Here is a 20,154-nt window from a genome sequence, read left to right on the forward strand (position 1 = left end):
AGATGCCTCGCTCATTAGCTATCTCCACCATCAGCTCCGGGCAAAAAACGGAAAAGTAATCATCAAATAACCACCTAAGTTAGAATACAAACGTATTTACTGAAAATAATGGCGAGTGAGCCATCTCAATTCCTTCTCATCTCTGTTCAAAGTTGCACTTCATGAGTGACGGCTGTTTGTAAATAAACACTCAAATGAAACTAGAAGGGTACTTGGAGAGTGCATAACTCCACCAAGGCTGATTGACTGCTTTATCACCATTTTGCATCTATGATAAATCTGAATCATTATCCCGATCCGAACCAAATTTCAGCTGCTCATAAGTATTAGCCCATGCCAGAGTTTTCTCATGCAATTTCTGCATTATTACTTGAGAAACTCACAAAGATGTCAAAAAATGTCCTCATAATGTTAAAGACAGTGAAAACAAATCCAAGATCTGCCAACTTTAATGAATATGCTGAACGAGTAAATGCTTTCCTCCTTGGTCCCACCCTTCCACAAGGTTTCAATAAAATGTTTAAGTGCCAGACAAAGAGCAGTGAAAACCTAAACTCCTTAGCCGAAATAACATATTCTTTCTTTGTTGCAGAATACCAACTCAATCAAATTACCTGCTTTCATAACATTCCTTTTAAGCTGGTTTAGACTCACTTAGTACTGATGTCATGAACACTCACCAGTGCCAATGAGCTGTAAACAACAAAGATATATAAAGTCCACCAGGTATATAAACCAGTAAAGAAACAGCACTGAAAGAGGAAAAATCCAAAGTAATCGTTCTTCTGTTTTCCAAGCATGAAATGTGTATTCTGTGTTTTCCAAGTAAGAATTATTTTTCATCTGTCTGCCTGTCTGTGGTTCCCTGAGGTCAGCAGACAAATTGCAGGGCATCATGACTTAAATTGAAGAGCAGAGCTTATCATCTGCTGGTGTGCCTGATATCAAATACCAGAATATTGAGTCTCTTGGCCTCATGGTGAAAGTAAGCGGTATTACAGTATATCCCCCCCCCCCCCCTCTCGGTCTCTCCTGGTCTGACTAAGTACTTGGAAACAACAAATGGCGGAGGTGGTCTACCTCGTCTTTCTATGAATCTCAATTTTTCTCTGCAAAGACAAGTTATGTAAAAGTTTTGCTTTGCAGCAAAGACCAAAAATATGCAGTCACTTACTCTGACAAGCATGTGAGGGAAGGGGCCTCTGGAGTTTTCAGGCACATTGATAGGCGGGATGACCCAGTCTCTCTTCTGTCGCCTCAGCCCGTTGGCGGAGGAGCCTCTCTGATGTCTTCGAGAAAACTTGATAACTCTGGGTTGGGATTCCCACATTCTTGACAACATTTCTTCGATGCCAACCTGAAAAGAAAAAGGCATACACATATATATATCATTTCATCCTACATTTCGCATTGAATTACTTGCGCATCTTATCATTTCGAAGAATGCAATTTGGCCATGACAGGCTGGAAGATGAATCTATAAAGTGCTGTAAAATGACACGTTTTCTCCGCTCAAAATGAAACTAAAATACTGGGTGTTATGCTGACAATAAATCCCATTTGGGAGAGTGACAGAGAAGCAAACACAAGGAAGCACAGATAAACATTTTTCTGAAAGCTGCTGCATCACATTTCATGAGGCCCTTGGCAAGACATGTGAGCCTGCCCTTGGCTTCTGTCTAAGAAAGTGAGACTACCCCTAGGCTACATGGCTGGGTTCTGTCCACAGAGGTGTTTTGTTGTCTGCATCTCTGAACAGATTTTTTAAGGCAGACAACGTATTCTCCGTCCTCTCTGTCCACACTGAAAAGAAAAAACAAGGTGACACTGATAGAAGCCTATCATCAGATAACCTGGTATTGATGAAAGCAGTGGGAGACAACAGTGAAACGTAACCTTGACCAGTGACGGACCTCAGATTCTCACTCTCAACACATTTGAATATTTGAGCTGACTCTGTATCTTGTGCTTTTTGTTTTTTGTTTATCCCACAGACTCTATATAAAGATGGACGACACGTCTCCACTTCCTCCCCCTATCCATAACACTGCCATCTTGAGCATTTGGAGTCTGCATGGTGGCGATCTGGGGATGGAGCTACAGCAGTGAGGTCACACCGATACATAAGCTCGACCAATCACTGCCAGTCTCACCCCATGTTATAGCATCAAATTACTAATTAAAACTAAAATTAAGCGCATTTGGACAAACAACAGTGCAATAAGAACTATCTGCAATTACGGAAACCAATATTGAGAAAAATGTATTTGACATGTATTTTATCTTTTTAGAGTGGTCCATGTCCCAATGGCTAAGATGGAGGAGGTGGGATATATAACCTATACTGCAGACAGCCACCAGGGGGGCAATCAGGACGCTCTGGCTTCACTTTTGGGGAGCAGTCATCCATCTTATCACTCTATGGAGTCTATGGTCTGCCTTTCTACATTTATATGTGCTGTGATTGGTTCATCCCTAATGAGTTTTTGAGGGTTCACTCATCACTGTACCACATCTGGAGAGAAGTAGTGACACTTATTGTGGGTGAGTCCCAACAAATCTGTAATCTAAACAACCTTCTACCCTCATGAACATAGTGGCCGAATTAACGACGACTCTGGAACCCATTACATCAACAAAAAAGGTTAGCTTACAAAATTAGCATTATGCTGGTTTATGTGAACAGCTTGGATTCAACATTCCTGGCCTGAATTATTGTTCCAGTCAGCCCCTGGTTACATTTACTTAAATGTGGACTCTCTGAACTACTGTACTATTCCTCAGTCCAGGATGAGTCCCTGATTTGTTTGCATGTGTGCTACTTGTTAGTTTTGATGCTAAAGTACCTGTGGACATCATAGGGATGCATTGTATTATGGGTAACTGTTCTGTAGGAAGGAATGAGCTGCAGCTGCAGAGAGAAGTTTGTCTTCTTACTCATGTTGACAGGTGAAATTAGGGTGAGAAGGTTGTGTAAAAGACAAGTGTTTTTCCCCCAATCCTCTATGGTGTCCTCCTGCGTAAGATTGTTCTATTGCTGTAATCCACCTAATCCTATTGTGGTCTCTGCACCCAGCATACACACATTCACTGGCAGCGTGCTGCTGTCACATGAAGCTCAGAGGAAATCCTCCTGCTTATCCCACCTGGACGACGTCATACAGGCAAAGTCACACAGGCGTGCACACGAGCCACAAAGGACATGTCGCCATGCCAAACACAGGCCGGCGGTTCATCCTATCAATATACACCTGCTTTGCCTGTGAGAGAGGCAAGCGGTAAGCCACACCTGAGCAAACACAGTGTATATTTTTCGTCTTTTGTTCTAAGTCTTTGCACATTCACAGCTCAGAGGATTGGACCACGAGCTGGGTGCGGGTCTCTGGACAGGCAGGGCTGTTGGTTTATCTTGGCAGGAGCACGATGAGGGGGAGTGGGGCGACCGGAGTGGATGGTCAGAGGACAGAGAGAGGAACGAGGGGACCAGATGTGTTTCCCAGATAAGATAACGTTTGTTCCAGCTCCGCTCATCCAAAACACTCACAGGTACCAACTGGCATGAGGGAGACGGGGAGCGTGCCAGTCTCCTCCATGGGCAGCAGGTGGAATTAGTCTCTGTCTGTGAATATGTGTGTGTATGGGTGTTTGTTGACGTTTCTGTGTGTGAGTGTGTGTGCCGGCAGATGCTTCTTTTAAAACAAACAAGTATGTAGGGGTAAACGCCACTCTCTGGCAGATGACTAATCATCAGGACTGTCTGTTTGACAGTTACGAATACAGAAAACATGTATGACTCCATGAGCATGGTCTTCCTCATCTATGCTGTGCTGTTACCATGATAAAGTCTTTATCTGCCTTACTGGCAATCGGCAGAAAAACACAATGGCCGAATAGTGTCTCTATACGCCAATCAGCCTGCCGAAGAAGGCGGTCCATCAGGTCTGGCGATATAAAGGTTGAAGTGTCCGATGGGTTCGTCACCGACATGCCTCTGGAAATGTTGCCAAAACAGAAACCAAGCCGAGACACGGTCAGGCAGAGAGAGACATGGAGACAGACAAAGAGAGGGAGACATCTTTCATTGTAAGTCTGCATGTAGATATATCGACATAGTGGCTCAATGCGGACTGTCACTTTTCAAACAGCGAGGCAGATGACAGGCTGCTGGCACTGTGACAACACGAGAATTACAAAGGAGAGGAGGAGAAACTGGAACCTGCTTTCTATGGGCAACCAGGAGGCGAGGTGCATGCTTGTGTGCACATATGGGAAATACTGTGCCCTGGCATCGATGCAAGCATGTGTACACGCGTGCAAATGTGTAAAAATAATGCATGAACATATGTGCTGGTGTATTTGACTGTGCATGTGCGATTCCCAGTGTGTGTGTATGTGCATGAGCACATGACAGGAAATCGGTTAGTGTGGCCCTGACGCGCCTGGGGCTCCTGAAACCCAGAGGCAGCCGGGGCCAGCTGGCAGCGCTCCGCTCCCCGGCAAACCGCGCATTGCTGGGGCATTCTTCAGGCCTGTGACACCGCGAGCCCTGGAGCTGACATCTGGAGGTTATCGGTCTGACAAACAGGCAGAACAATACAATAAGAGCGTGTGCTCATTGCCCAGTCTCTGTTCTGCAGGGCTCTGAAATCATTTGATTTAGGTTTTTCTAATGTTACTTTTGTCAGTCTTTATCGTGCAGGATGTCTGTGATAAAAAAGACACCAGTCTTTCTTCAGTAAGAAGAATGTTCTCCTATGAGATCTTTTCTCAACCCCTTAAGTGAAGAAATATAACATTTAAATCTAACTTTGTATTTAAAAAGGATTTAACGTCTAGTTGCTGCAGTTGTCTGTTGTGGATTTTCAACATAATATCGCTATAAACACAAAGATAAGCACAGAACAAAAGTGCAACCATCAAATTCTGCCTGTGTCACTTTTCAATGACCATCAGACCCAAGGGTACCAGTTCCGACCTTGCTACTGGCCTTTGCTGTAATCTACCTTGAACAGGTCAGGCAGTCTGGTAAGAGCGATGTAAATTTAAAAAAATCAAATGAACACTAAAATCCGCTCTGACAAGAAGTCGACTCCAAATCCACCGATGCATAACTGATGGACCCTACACTGGTGGAGAAGGCAGACCAATGTACCATGAAATCAGCACAAGTTGGAGAGCACTCAACGAGAGGCGCTACCTGTGTGAGACGTGATAGCCTGAGTACATAAACACAGCGGAAAAGGGCTCTCCAGGCCAAAGATGCTCTACACTACAATTACTATTGTACCCTGGAAAATTAAATAGTAAAATGAGCCGGCCGTCCACGGAGCACATTCCAAGTATGCTAATTTCTGCTACTAAAGCAGAACTGTGAGAAAGTAAGCCAGTTATTAAAAGCTAATCAATGCACTCTCACTGGTGCTGTACAACAAAGCAGTAGAAAGAGTAGGAAGCCACATTACATTCTGTGTTGCAGACAGTTTATCCGAGCAGATTTGAGCCGAGCACACAAAGTGTTACAGTGCAGCGTCTCTCTGTTCACATTATCTGTCTCTGCACAGAGCCAGTGAGCAAAATGAGTTGGTGTTTGAGCTGACTGTCTTTTAATTCGCCATTGGGAAGAAGGGGAAATCCTGTGCTGTTTATATTCTCCGCTGCTGTTGCCATGCTGATTACGCAGAGATACGTCGCGGTTAGGTGATGCGATTACGATAACCTCCTCTCGAAAATAACTTCTGCCTTTCAGAACAAAGAGATGAGCTCAGATAACAACGACCCATCTCTGTGTACGTTTAACGCACTGGAGAAGGAAAATGGGCCAGACTGTTTAAAAACACTGCACTTCACTGATAACGCTGTTTTAATTTTAATTCCCAGGAATCATGCAAAGTCATTGGATTAAACAGCACATTAACAGGTTATTATGTTATACTGTATATCAAAGAAGAACTAGAATTACTGCCTTGCAGCTATAATCCTTCGCCTACCAGTCTGTCCAGGATCATATAATAAATGTACTGTATGTAGTGCAGACATTTAATAAAGTTTATCTGTGACCTTTTATATATATAAGTCATAATTTTACCATTTTACCTTATTAGACATTTGTTCTAGCCTTTATACGATATATTTACATGACAGAAGCATTAAGCAGGAGAGGAGGAGAGAGAGCACCAACCTGCAGACTGTAGGGCAGCTAACTAGCTGTTTTGCTGTCTCTCCTAAATTGTGGCCAACGAAGCATTATGCATTGGACCAATATGTTGGTGCTAGTGTGACATGTATTGGCAATCATACAAATAACCTTCACGCTTTAGCGGGAAAATATGAGCTCTGTGTTTTATCAATTAACAAACATTCACACTGAAGGAGTAAAACAAGGACGGCTGCGGGGGAACAGAACCGACAAAGCCTTGTCTGTGGGGCAGTTTGACAGCAGGACAGAGACTCTGCTAAAAGAGATGTTTCGATACCAGCATCGGGAATGCCTCCGATGCAGCTGAAAATGCCAGTTCAGGCATCGACGAGTGCGCAAGTCTTTACCGATCCGATACCACTTCTTTAAAGTCTATTAGTTTCCAGATATAGCTGCAAATTCCTTCTACCAGAAATAATTTCCTCTTTAACTCTCCAAGTACAGTTTCGCTGTACTGCTATCTGTTTTCAGATCGGCAAAGAAGAAATGAAATGATTTTTCGTTGGCTACAGCTAGCTTAAGTATCGGCAGTTTTGCAGTATTTCACACTGGAAAGTTCCATAAGTAAAATGGCGACGTGTAACATATGCAAGATTTCTCTTTTGATGGGTGGCACTAGTGTTGCCAATGACAACGCTGGCAACAGGCCATACAATAACGAAAGCTGTCATCACTTCTAAACAGGGTTAGTGGCATTCAACTGTTAACATACAATTTAACATGTACGTTTTTAATATTTTCAAATGCACTGTGTGGGATTGGTACTCGATATTGGCTTAAACACAATGTCCAGAAATCTGTATATCGGAACTTCTCTATCTGCAGCTCTGCTTGGAGTCATGTTCTGCCTTCAATGTTGAGGCTTGTTAGTTGAATTTTGATTCAATTCAATTCCGGAGAGTAGAAAATGTAAGAAAATAAATAAACTAAATAAGAAGTCTACAATAAAACTATAATCACTTGTAAATGTCACCCTTCCCACTCAAGTCATACCTAGTTGATGTTAGTAAAGACAAAACTGCTGATTTAATTAGTCTGTGGAGGCTGTCACAGAAAAAATCCTTTATTTGATGTAGTTTTAATACTTTCAATGTTGGACTGTACAATATGAAGCAAGCACCAGATATAAACAATATATAAATTGAATCAATCACCAACCAAAGTTGTTTTTCTTTGGTCCTTTAAATAGATGTTCCGTTGTCCTGTTGTCTTTACAATTAATTCCAATAATTGCATCCTTAATGACTCTGCTCTTAATGAAACAAGTATTTATTTTAATTTCCTCCTCAGGGAGTATCAGCAATTTTCCACTCAGGAGACTGGAACTGTAAATTCTACAGCCGTACCTATTTATCTGAGGGGAAAAAAAGATGACAAGAACACAGGAACAATGGCATACTCTACTGTACGTGTAAAAGCTGGTTTTCAAATTTCCATGTGATTAGAGAAAACACATTTATTTCTTGTTCGATTATTGAATCTTTCTCTCTCCACAATGTGGAAGAACATAATTATACGCCCAAACTACATCACCTGGTACTCGCAGACTCCGTCGGAGTGGAACATTAGCTCAATCAATGTCAATTATTTCCCAGTCTCCATTATTGCACTGCGAGGAGTGGGCAGAATTTTAATCCCTACGCTGCAATTGCTTTAGCTACACAAGTCCTGGGTTTTTTGTCATGATTATAAACATGAGTGAACATTAAGCCCAGTGGTGTTCAACAAGTAGTGCAGGAAAACTGGTAATGGGTTTGTCCCTCAACAAAGTGCAGCCTGGTAGTGTAGTCACTAACAGTGGTTATATATATGCGGTATTATACAGTTCGCCTTGTGTACTTGTGTAGCCTCTGTTAGCTAATAGAGCCTTGGTAGAGAAACATGTCATGTCTCATATGTCATATATTTCATGTCTCTCTTCTAACATGCAAAGAAACACTGCATCTTAAAGTGATGCTGCAAACTTAAATGTGTTGTTTGAGCGTAACTATATCAAAAGACTATAGAAATACTGATTTCATAACGCAACCCGGTGTTTCAAAATCTTCTTGGAGCTTAGACCTACATTTGTAACGTGTCTCAGCCCCACGTTCTCGGGCAGTTTTTGAATTTCCAGGGAGAGACACTCCACCCAAAACTCAGGGGTGAAGATAGACTGTAACTGCTGTCCACTTGCTGTATGTACATGCAGCATCAGGGAGACTCAGGGAAAAGTGTCCTTACTGTAATGTGAAAGGAAGGACTCTGAGAATAGGCAGTGTTACTGTTCAGAGGATTTTGCTTCATTACATTTCACCCACTTCATATTTAATCTGTTTATTAAGTCTTTTTGCACCGAAAATTGAAGCATGTCTAATCAGAAGAAAAAACTGAATTGGGTTTTAATAGCTGTGTACTGAAGCCAAATCCAGTTTCAAACTCTTCTCATCAAATCTAAATCCTCTTTGAATAATTTCTTATCAAATATAATTAGTTTTCACTTTCAACATTTACAAGTAGGAAAAGTTGAAAATAACAAAAGCAAGGATCTGTGATCATCATTTGTTGGCTGCTGATTAGGCAGAAACACTTTTAATTGGCCACCAAGTTTTAAAATATTTAACTCTACAAATATGAGATGATACAGCAGATGACACTGTGTGAAATGTTGATTAAATGCATCTCATACACTAAAGTGATACCTACGTATTACTAACTGATCCAAATACTGACGTCCTGATGCAGAATTAGTAAGCCGATCATCTTCAAATATTGTTATAATATGCATCTGGACATGATGCAATTAGTAAGATGATCTGTGGCTGAGTAGCCATGCAGAGAGCACATTAACCAGACAATAGTAAAACACATTATTTTAGCCATTGTGGAGTAAATACTAATTTGCTAAAGCCAACAGAAGCCTTTTATGCCGGCGTTTGTCATTTTAACCAGCAATCAGCGCTCACTAAAAATGAGCTGCCTGCTGCCTTAATGTCTTCTAGATTGTCCTTTGCTTACAAAAAAGGAGCAAACAAGAATTATAAGATTTGCCAGAGCTTTGTAAATGCGGTACTTAGCCAATCAGGAACCAGATCCCAAATTAGCTACGGTAATCTAAAAATAAAACAACCTAATTACAATCTAGCCATATAAAATGATTTCATTACAACGGCAAAACCGTACATAACCTTACCACCAGCGTTTCCCACAGAATTTGGGGGGTGAATGTACACAGATTCCGATTGATAGGTACAAAAGAGTGAAAGCCAAGTTCCCCTGAGAGAGAGAGAGAGCTGCATCGCTGCCACTTGCGGGTACACTCACAACTGCAGCTGAAACTATGAAGTCTGACTGTGTGGACAATAAAAACTTTATGGACGGCCGCTCGAGCATGCAGCCAGTGGCGCTGCACACTGCGATACAATGCAGCAATCCAGCAAAACGGCAGGTTAGAGATCTATTACGTTAATATGAGAAGTGTCACAAATAATTTGGTTTTATTATGAAATCATGGCAGGACAAATTAGAATATAGCGGGTCGCTGCTGCCTGGGTAATTAAAGCGAAATACTGTTGTCACCTTTAACCTCTGGAATGTTTTTTGAGACAATGGCCAGATGAGTTAAGATCATTTCTAATAATGGTAAAACAGACATTTTAGTGGCAGAAACCCGGTTAATAAAATTGAATTATTTGATTATCAAGTCATGAAGAATAATTTCCGTCACTTTACCCCTGTGATGTACAGTAGCATTCATCGAGTTACGTCAAGTCTAATTACCTTTGTAAGTTGTAGAGAATGGGGGTGTCCAGCCAAGGCCAGCTTAACGGTGGTCTCCCAGATGTGGGGGTCATGGAGCCCCCGGGCCGTCACCATGAACTGGACGGGCTCTGACAGGTTGGCCACTTCCTGCTCTGCATACACCTCCCCGTCAGGTCTCACACTGAAATTGGGGTCGCTGCTGACAAAGCCCACCTCTCTGCTGCGCTGGCAATCCTCAAACTTCACTGCAGAGACAGACAGAAAAAGGGCAAAGGGGGGGAACAAAATCAGAAAGCAGCACAGTGAGATTTACTCCATGAGGTATTCGCAAATCCTTGACACATCTGGCAGGCTTAAGATTAACCCGCATCCATCACGACGTATCTTGAAATATCTCATCCCCTCTGCTGTCAACTGTGATTCCCCGCTTTGACGTCTTTGGCAAAACAAACTACTTATCTGTTCCTGAACCAGAATACATGCGAGGGAGGGGGGGGGGGTGGTGCTAATTCTTTCTCATATCATTCTTTCCCCAAACTAGACGGATAGCAATGTCAAAACAGAATTTTCCTTGGCTTCTCCAGGGAAAGCATGAAAAGAAGGTCTAAAGCATGTTAGGCTGACTGGGCCAGTGGCGCTGCATGCTTTGCTGCCAAGCACACGGAGCACAGTCTTGAATGACATTTGGACATTTCTGCTTGACTGAGACAAAAGAGAGAGGGGTGTGAGGAATCTCGTGTTTGCACGTGAACACACACAAACTGCTATTTAGTTAAGTCACACATGTGTCTGTATTAAAAGTGTGGGAGGGTGGTTTGGGTACAGGGGGCATGTGATGTCTGATGTCTTTACACTAAAGGGGTTTGGACACGAGAGAGAGAGAGAGAGAGAGAGGGAGGGAGAGAGAGAGAGAGAGAGAGAGAGAGTGTTGGACTGCTGAGTGCATCAGTGCAGATTCTCCAGTGACAGCTGACATGAATACACCAAACAAAACAGACTCTCAGACACGATCATTTGGAAAATCCTTTCATCCCATTGCCAAATTTAATCAACACTCGATGAATCATTATCTTATGATTCAAAGCATGATGCAATGACATCACAACACACACATGCACATACACGCACACACACACACACACACACACACACACACACACACACACACACACACACACACACACACACACACACACACACACCACCTCTTGTCTCCCTCTACCCCCCCCCCCCGAGTTAAGATGCGTGTGCTCTGATCTCATCTCACAAACTCTGGCTGATGCCAAAAAGACAAACTGATTTCATAAACCACAGAAGCAGCAGATCTCATGTTATGAGCGATGGCGGCATGACTTTTCTCTCTCCCAAAAATCCAGCATGACGAAATTCTGCAAAGCCAGCTTTTTATCAAGCCATCTATTTAATTCATCGCCCACTATCCTGTCAAGAGACGCTCCCAAACAACGGGCTAATAAAGAATTAGATCTCCTCAGCCATTGCAGCTTAGCATCCCACAAATGAGGCCACTTGTTTTCAACCTCTGAGTAATTGCATGCGTAATGGGATGGATGGTAAACACAGTTTTGACAATGTGCGCATCTGTCTGTGTTGGCAAACGCAATCCATATTTTCATTGTAAAAAAAATAAACCTCAGCCCCGCGGAGGACGTCCTCCTGTGAGTGATAAGCTTTGTGCCACATTATGGTTCTTCCTTTGGGGATCATTTATCAAGGCGTGGGGAGGGGGAGGGGAGGTTAACATTAGGTTGTGACAGCATGACACAGACCTGCTTGAATTGTCCACAGATGAATTGTGATGGCAGGCATGTATTATGTAAATGACTTCAATTAGCCTGAACTGAGCAGGCTAATTGTTGTCACTTAGAGACAGCTCTCTTGTGGCGCAGCTGGAGAAACAAGGCGTGTGTGCATGCGTGCGCGTGTTCCCGCCTGCGTGCACATACGTGTAGGACTAAGTTCAAAGTACAGCCAGTTCGGTAATGTGTCTTCCTCACCTCTATTAGTTCTGATGTTAATTCTGCAATAAAAACCAGCGAGGTGTCTGTGGGACTGTCTGCTGCCTCGCGTGCTGCGGCGGTGCCAGTTGGCATGGGAACTGAGGTGGTCTGCAAGGCGCCGCCGCTGTGCAAAGTCTTTGTAAGAGGACGTCTCTCCGTTTACCATTAGCACCCACAAGAGTCTGGGACCCTGACCCCGATTCCTGACACACATATTTAGTGCTGAGGTATTCATAAAGGCTCCTCTATTCATTAAAAATCCTGTTAACAAAGCACATTCAAATCAGGTGCTGGGATCTCATCTGACACGCTGCTGAATGGAGATGAAAGCAGAAGGAGACGCTGGGACTAGATACTGAAAGAGAAACTATGCGCGGATGTCTGAGAGAGGGAGATGGTGGGATAAAAGAATGCGGCAGATAAGCAGCAGATACTGTGCTATGCAAAAAAAAAAAAGATATAGAGATATATCACAACATTTATAAGACTAAACACTAATTGGAACAATTTTAACTGCCTTATAAAAAGTTTTAAGACAAGGAGAGATAATGCACAAACAATGCTTTGGAGTCTATTCACTGCTGTCGCATCATAGAGATAGAAACAGTGACACTGTTGATGACTAATCTGAGTTTATTTCCTGTTATTGTTCCGCAGCGCATGTAAGTTCTTTTGTCATCTTACGCTTGGCAAACTGCAGCTCCCCTTTGTATGAAAAATTGATCTTGAAATGAATAAACAAAGATGAGGCTCTCGGGCATTTTCTGAGCTGACGGCCCTGAAGGTCAGTAAAACCACAGTCCTTCAACTATGTCATAATCAAGAAAATCACATCCATATTTTACCGCAGCTTCAATCAATGCTGCCACTGGACTTAATCTCCTGGTCAGCCCCTCTGAAACACCACAGACAGAGGGCAAGACTGAGTTCTGCATATAATAATTTCACAACCCGACACATCGTGTAGCGTCTGTATTCATTTGTCGGTGCACATCTTATTACAGACAGTGTTTATAGATGCTCAGATTCAATGATAATGTCTGACACTGACACAAGGACATCCCAGTCTGCTGCCAGACATCTACAGGCAGCTTCATTCCCCAGCCATCTTTTATAAATATTACTTATTTGTCAAAAAAAGCTTTGAACAAATTGTTTTTTTATTTCAACAACTCGAAGCCAATAGACCCACTCAGCCTTAAGTCACAACCAAAGTGATGGTATGGCCTCTCCATAGACTGTTATTCAAAGTTAGCTTCTTTCAACAAGTTTCTAACTGATTTAGAAAACACAGTACTTTCCAAGTAAAAGGAGAGTAACAATCTGCAAGCCATGAAACCTCCTTATAAGATATACAAAATCAGCATTTTGGACAAATGGATGCTCAAGTACATAAAGTCATACATAAAAAAGGATAAAATAAGAGAGGTTTGGCTAAAAAATGACTATAAATAAATAAATTAAATGTGTTTCAAGAACTGAGGTACAATGCAATTAAAAGATAATCTAATATGAAGTGAATATATTCTGAATTTATATAAAAGCTCATTTAAGTACAGAAATGATTCGTAAACAAGTAATATCTTGATTTATGAAGACGAAAAAAGTTAAATACACTCACTAGATAAAACTAAGTCAAACACACAAGAATAGGAATATCTTAGACAAGACATTCCTCAGTGTAGGTCATGTAGTAGAGGTGAGTCGTCAGACAGTGGATTCTGCAGATCTCCCTCTGAGTCGAGGCTGTTCCAGAGAAGAGGGGCCAGCTGAGTTCAGGGGCCTTTGTTGGGCTGTACGGAGTTGAAAGCTTTTTATCATATCCTGGGGCCAGGGTGTGGATGGCCAAAAAGGTGATTAATACAACTTTAAAATCGAATCTAATTGAATGGGGTGCCAGTGCAGTGAAGCCAAAACCGAGGTGATGTAAATCTCCTAGATTTAGTTAATAATCTGGCTGCAGAGATCTGGATAAGTTGCAGTTGAGTGACTGAGTAGGAATTTAAGCAGATAAAAAGAGAGTTACACGCAGTTTTCCAGGCATGATGATATAAAAGCTTTTTAAAAATGCGCAGGTGTCTGATCTTGGAGATGTTTCTTAATTGATAATAACAAGCTTGGGTTGATATTTCTGCTGCGCTGCTCAAGTTTACAAGACCTTGCAGCCTACAGCTTACATGTGTGTAAAAAATATATGAAATGTTGTGCCTGGCTGGTAATGAGAACAACCTTCTGACTCAAAGGTCAATTTCCTTCCTTTTCCTTCCTTTTCCTATATGGATGTCTGAATGTGTGCGTGTGTCCCTGAGCTTTACCTTGATGTGGAAAATATCAGGGATATTCAACCACCACACTGTGTGTGTATGTGTGTGTGCACGCGCATGTGTGTGGTCCAGGCAATACCCGTGTTGTGGGGACATGAAATCTGTTTACACAGTCAAATTATGGGGACTTGTCTCCCTTATGGAGACAAAAAGCAGGTCTCCATAATGTAAATCATTGCATTTTAAGGTGAAGACATGTTTTAATGTTAGGTTAAGTTTATGTTTAGGTTAACGTTAGGGGAAGTGTTAGGGTAGGGCAAGTAGTAACCATGGTGAATTACTATAGTTAATGTAAGTCAATGTAATGTAAGTCAATGTAATGTCCTCTGAAGTGATGCAGACATGACTGTGTGTGTGTGTGTGTGTGTGTGTGTGTGTGTGTGTGTGTGTGTGTGTGTGTGTGTGTGTGTGTGTGTGTGTTTACTGCATATGCATTCTGTTCTTCTATTGTGTAGTCTAGAAATGTGAAAATGTGCGTATGTGTGAGGCTCTGACTATGTGTGTTCCTTGATAAGATTATCTGAGTGAATACGAGTATGCATGCTCGTGTGTGTGTGTGTGTGTGTGTGTGTGTGTGTGTGTGTGTGTGTGTGTGTGTGTGTGTGTGTGTGTGTGTGTGTGTGTGTGTGTGTGTTGTGTCTCTGTGTGCCAGAGTGTGTCCTGCCATCCACAGCGGTGCTTGGCAGGCTGCTGAGGCTGGTGTCATTCTGCTCGGCTGCTCTTCTCTGGACTCGTACGGCAGAGAACATGCTGTCCAACAGATAGGCTACAGTGCAGCACAGACACGGCTACAACAGAGCGGGCAAGCAGCCGTGACCGCCGACCACCGAGTCCTCCACACACACACAGATGCACACACACAAACACTTATACACAGACACGCTTATGCCCTTTGTCTCATCCTGCTTGTAGATCCACAACAATACCCTGGAGGAGGCCAAAGCAGCTCTTGTATGGAAATATTACATGGGCATAATGCAGATGGCAGGTTGTAACTCTGTCTGCTTTGTGCATCCTCATGGAGCCTGCCTCCCTCATCCCTCTGCATCCGCCCACGCCTTGTGTCCACCTGTCGACCGTGCACACCTCCCCTCTTCTCCTCCTGTCACTGCCTCGTCTCCTTTACCGTCTTCTCTCGGCTTCCCCGTTCTCAAGCGTCACAGCTCCTCCTTTTCTTTCTGTCCTTATTTCCTCCCTGTTTAACCCTCCCCATGCACCTGTCCTCATATATCCTCCTCCTCCTCCTTCTCCTCCTCCTAATCCCTGCAGACTGAGGCACTTTGTCCCCCATGCAAACTAGGACAGCCAGTCTGAGCCGACGGCACAGCCAGATATAAAAAATGGGCACCCTGAAGGGTCAGTTATTACACCTGTAAAAGTGAGCTGAGAAAATGGCACAAAATAGCGACAAGAGGACAAAAAAAAGAAGATATCACAACAAAGGTCAGGATCTCGTCAGTTACACTTTATAGCTGGAAGTGATTCTATGATTTAGCTGATGTTTTTATTTAGATGTGCTTTCATGTAACAACCTTTTTTACTATTCTAACTGAGACCTCTCTTTTATGATTCTTGCTTTTATTCTGCATTTCTCATCTTGTGTTCATCGCTTCTCCTCCTGATCTGATCTGTTTTAATGAGTTGCAAAATGCTCGGTTTCTGTGATTTGGAGGGTTTATAAATAAAGCTACGACAGCTAAATATAGACCGCAAACAATACGTAGCTAAATAGCACAGTTGTGAAGAAAAGTTTAAGTTAAGTATCAGTGGGTTTAAACTTAGTGGAGCTGGTAAATAAATGAGACTGAGCACATGTATGCAGCTCCTTTTGTTGAAGTGCCATTCATCGCACTTGTGGCACAGTGTTAAATAAACATCCCCTCTGGTGCCCCGCTGCTTTCCTCAAGCCAACAGGAAAATCAACGCCACCCACACAATTTGCAAATAACAGTATTTTTGCCAGGCTGAGGATGTGACAGACAGCAGCACGGAGCCCACTGACAAGTAAACATGCACCGCTCAGATACAGAACATATGTAAGAGGCTGTAAAGAGTGGTGAAATATCTCAGCATCAACACGACTGGGATCGATTTTTACTTTGGACTGATATGTGCGCATTCAGCAATGTTTCTCAGCCTTTATACCCCCCACAGATCAGTCATTATCAATGATTCAGCAAGAAACTAATACAAAAATATTGTTTCAAGTCAAAGCAACAGCACCAGCAACTCTCTCTGTGTTCATTTACCCAACATAAGTCATGCACATTTAACTTGAGCTGTTTTCAGAGATCATATGAGGAACACAGCAGGAGATTGTCAAGGTCAGACATGGTCACAGACACAGGAAAGTGTTCAGCACATTCAGGCCTGGGGTGGCTCCTCAGGTAGAACATGGCAGGACATGATGTTTACATTCCGCTGCGTAAATCACATCTTTGCATACAGCACAACAACACTGGCGTCTGCCCTAAATCTCATCTTCTTTCCAAGTTGACATCTTCGTCTGCGTCTTCTACAAGTGGCACCTCTTTTTCGTACTGAGATATTTGTATTATTTTTCTTTTTTTTCACGGTCCCCAGTTAAAGAAGCACTGGCATATAATAATATGGCTTTGAATTGTGGGATTCGTTAAAGTTCTGGTTATGTCCCAGAAGTTATAGGTCCACAGTGACTGTGTATCATTATAAACTGCAGCAGTGGTTTAACCATTAAGAAGGAAAACTAAAATGCTGGGATGCATTTGTTTTTAAGTACTATGATAACAAGTGTCACTTGCAATAGGCTGAATCCTTTTTCACAGATAAACTACATCAAATGTAGCTCTGTGAAATGAGATAGTGAAGTATAATTTGCAAACTAAGGGAATTAAATCCCACATGAAACAAAAACCCAGAGTTCCATCCCCATAATGACAGGTTTTTAAGACCTAGAGAAACAGTTTTAAGATTGGATGCCAAACACTTACACGGATTCACACTAGTGAGTGTAATACTCCACTGTAAGTATTAATGTGAAAAAGTCTCAGAGTGGAAGGTCTTCGCCTGACAGTGACATTGTAGCAAAAATCAAGATCGCTTCAAGGAGACATTTGAGCTGTAATATTATTTTCACCAAGGAGAAGCAAAAGAGATGGGAAAAGTTTACACTTTACCCAGTGGGTGGTGAAGTAGCTTCAGTGGAATGGGCGGCTGGCAAGTAAAGATGTAAAATCCATTTTCTGACATCTTCACTTATCATAACTATGAAGTGCAGCATCTTGTGAATCTGTAGTCAAACCTGGGGGCGCCCCATGCAGTACATCCCAAACCCTTGAAACTCCTCTGAAATCCAGCCCACTGTGCCCCCACAGGAATGCTTATAACTAATTCAATTTACATGCTGCTGTTTTTAAAACACTGCAGGTACAATGTGACTTTCCTAAAAAGGATCTTTTTTTTTTTTTTTTTTTTTGCCGCAGTCGGAAATGAATTTCTCTGCCTCTGCAGTTCTCTGTTTTAACAAAAGCCCACACAGTTCCCTCTGACAGCTCGCCCTCACAAAAGGGAAACCACTGCGACTCAAGTGTGTGTGTGTGTGTGTGTGTGTGTGTGTGTGTGTGTGTGTGTGTGTGTGTGTGTGTGTGTGTGTGTGTGTGTGTCGCTGTGTGTGTGTGTGTGTGTGTGTCGCTGTGTGTGCTCATGTATGCAAGGCAGCCAGAGTAAGAGAGATAAAGAGACAAAGTGAGAGAGGATAGGGACATTGGAGTGGGAGTGTGTGACACGAGCTCTTTGCATATACAATTATTACAGCTGATGTATAAATGGGAATGGGTGTCATCGACTCCCTGCGCCCTCAGAGCAGCGTGTGCGTGTGCGTGGGAAGACAAGGTGCTGTCAACCTGCATTTGTGTGCGTCAGCGCTCATGTTCCACGTTTTCAACACCACACGCTTGTTATCCGGTGCCGCTTCGCTTACTGGGCTGAATGGAAACTTGTCACATTGTTAGTGCTCTGTCAAAACCATGTGGCCAACATTCTCCCTCTGCCATCACACCTCTGTTTTCCCTCTCACACCCCCCTTCCTGTGCAGGTAGAGTACAGAGGAAGAGCTCCTGCGTTTGAGCCTGTCAGGACCCAGAGAGTCTTTACACTGCAGATGTTTGTAACCACATAAATACAGGATGCTGTGTGGGCCACGTGCTCTGTGGGGGCTGTTCAAAGGTTGTCATGGTATTTCAATTTATTTTATAAAAATGTCCCTGCAGATATTTGTTTGCCTGTGCACAACACATCACTCACACTTCACCACATTACACAGGAAGCGTAGCTCCACTTTACAGCTTGAACCTCAGTGTGTTAATGTGCTGCATTTGCTGTCCTGTGAGTTTTGGCCGGGGCACTTATTGGCGGAGCACTCGGGTTCTGCACATCCCCGGCCCCTGCTCTTATCTCTGCATTAGCCTGCTCTCATGGGCGCAGGCATGAGGAAGCTTGAGGAATGAGAAAGGGGAAAGAGGCAAGATAAAGAGGGAGAGAGGGAGCAAAGCAGAGCGGATGCAATTAAAAGACTGGGTCACAGATCGCAGTGCCAGGCGTCAGTGTGATTAATACACCACCATTCAGCCCAGGAGCTTTTCTACCCTCTGTGTGGACGTGTGTAGTGTGAGTGCCTGTGTATGTGTATGTGTGTGTGTGTGTGTGTGTGTGTGTGTGTGTGTGTGTGTGTGTGTGTGTGTGTGTGTGTGTGTGTGTGTGTGTGTGTGTGTGTGTGTGGTTTTTGTTTATGAATTAGTTATCTCCTAAGAGTACCACAGCTAGGGGGCACAAGTGGGTCTCGATACGTGCTATCAGGATTAATTATTTTTAAATGCCCAGTGTGTAGAATTTAGCATCATCTTGCAGATAACGACCAACTGTCTCCCCTCGCCTCACCCCTCACAGTCCCAGTGTGTAGGTTAATGCATAGTTGTCTTCAGGTAACACAAACGCACGAAAGGCCCTCTCTAGAGCCTGAGCTTGGTTTGTCTCATTTTGGCAACTGTAGAAACACGGCGGTCTTAAAACCCTTTTCCACTGGTCAAAGAAACCCACTAACATCTGTTTTTTGTCTCTAATGGGAATGGATTTAATCAACATTCACCTCCGGGTCAAATGACTCCACAGGAGACACAGGTTTTTATCGCCTCTGACTCCAATTGGCTGTGAAGGAAACGAGACGGCCAGGTGAACACGCTAATGTGGCAAGACAGCAGAGGTGAGAGAGTTTCTCATGACGCACCGGGAGGCAAACTCTTCTTCTGGAAATGGGAAAGTAGTTGTGGAAGTGGAAGTTGTTTGAGACTTGAGTTATCATTTTACCACATGTATTTCACAATGATCTATGGATACAGATCCTCTCTTTCTGGTGTTGGGGCACAGTAATGGGCCTCTGTGTCAAATACATGATGTATGTAAAGCTATTCGTGTAGGACTGACCATGTGTCCATACATGGACCGGACAAGAGCCGGCATGATGTGTGATCAGAGACTGTTGGCTTCCAAAAATATGTAACCTTTGTTCTACGAGACTGACTCAACTTTGGTAAGATTGTCTCCATATATTCTAAACAATGTATTCTACAGTGTTTTGTGCCTATTTGTGTCTAGATTTATGGAGGGGTTCAGATCCATTTCCAGCCCTGAGGCACCTTTTTTAGAGGGTTTACCTGCATTTAAAAACATTACATGTCATTTGGCAGACAATTAGTGCATTCAACATCTATGAGGAGCCATTTAGGGGGTTCAGTATCTTGCCCAAGGGCACTTCGGCATGCAGATGGGGAAGACTGCGGATTGAACCGCCAAACTTCTGGTTGGAGGACGACCACTCTGTCCCTCAGCACAAACCCGGTAA

General features: G+C 43.0%; 1 protein-coding gene across 2 annotated transcripts in view; it reads right to left on the bottom strand.

The window, feature by feature from the left end:
- The window catches only part of cdh4 (cadherin 4, type 1, R-cadherin (retinal)), a 203,029-nt gene that overhangs the window by 66,379 nt on the left and 116,496 nt on the right, over positions 1-20,154 (bottom strand). For both annotated transcript variants that reach the window (XM_034585787.1, XM_034585786.1), the window contains exons 4-5: positions 9,956-10,182; positions 1,175-1,357 (exon numbers count right to left, since the gene is read on the bottom strand). In XM_034585787.1, the coding sequence (XP_034441678.1) occupies positions 1,175-1,357; positions 9,956-10,182 (410 nt within the window). The remainder of the gene's footprint in view (positions 1-1,174; positions 1,358-9,955; positions 10,183-20,154) is intronic.

This window comes from Hippoglossus hippoglossus, chromosome 5 (assembly GCF_009819705.1).
Source record: "Hippoglossus hippoglossus isolate fHipHip1 chromosome 5, fHipHip1.pri, whole genome shotgun sequence".
Taxonomy (NCBI): domain Eukaryota; kingdom Metazoa; phylum Chordata; class Actinopteri; order Pleuronectiformes; family Pleuronectidae; genus Hippoglossus; species Hippoglossus hippoglossus.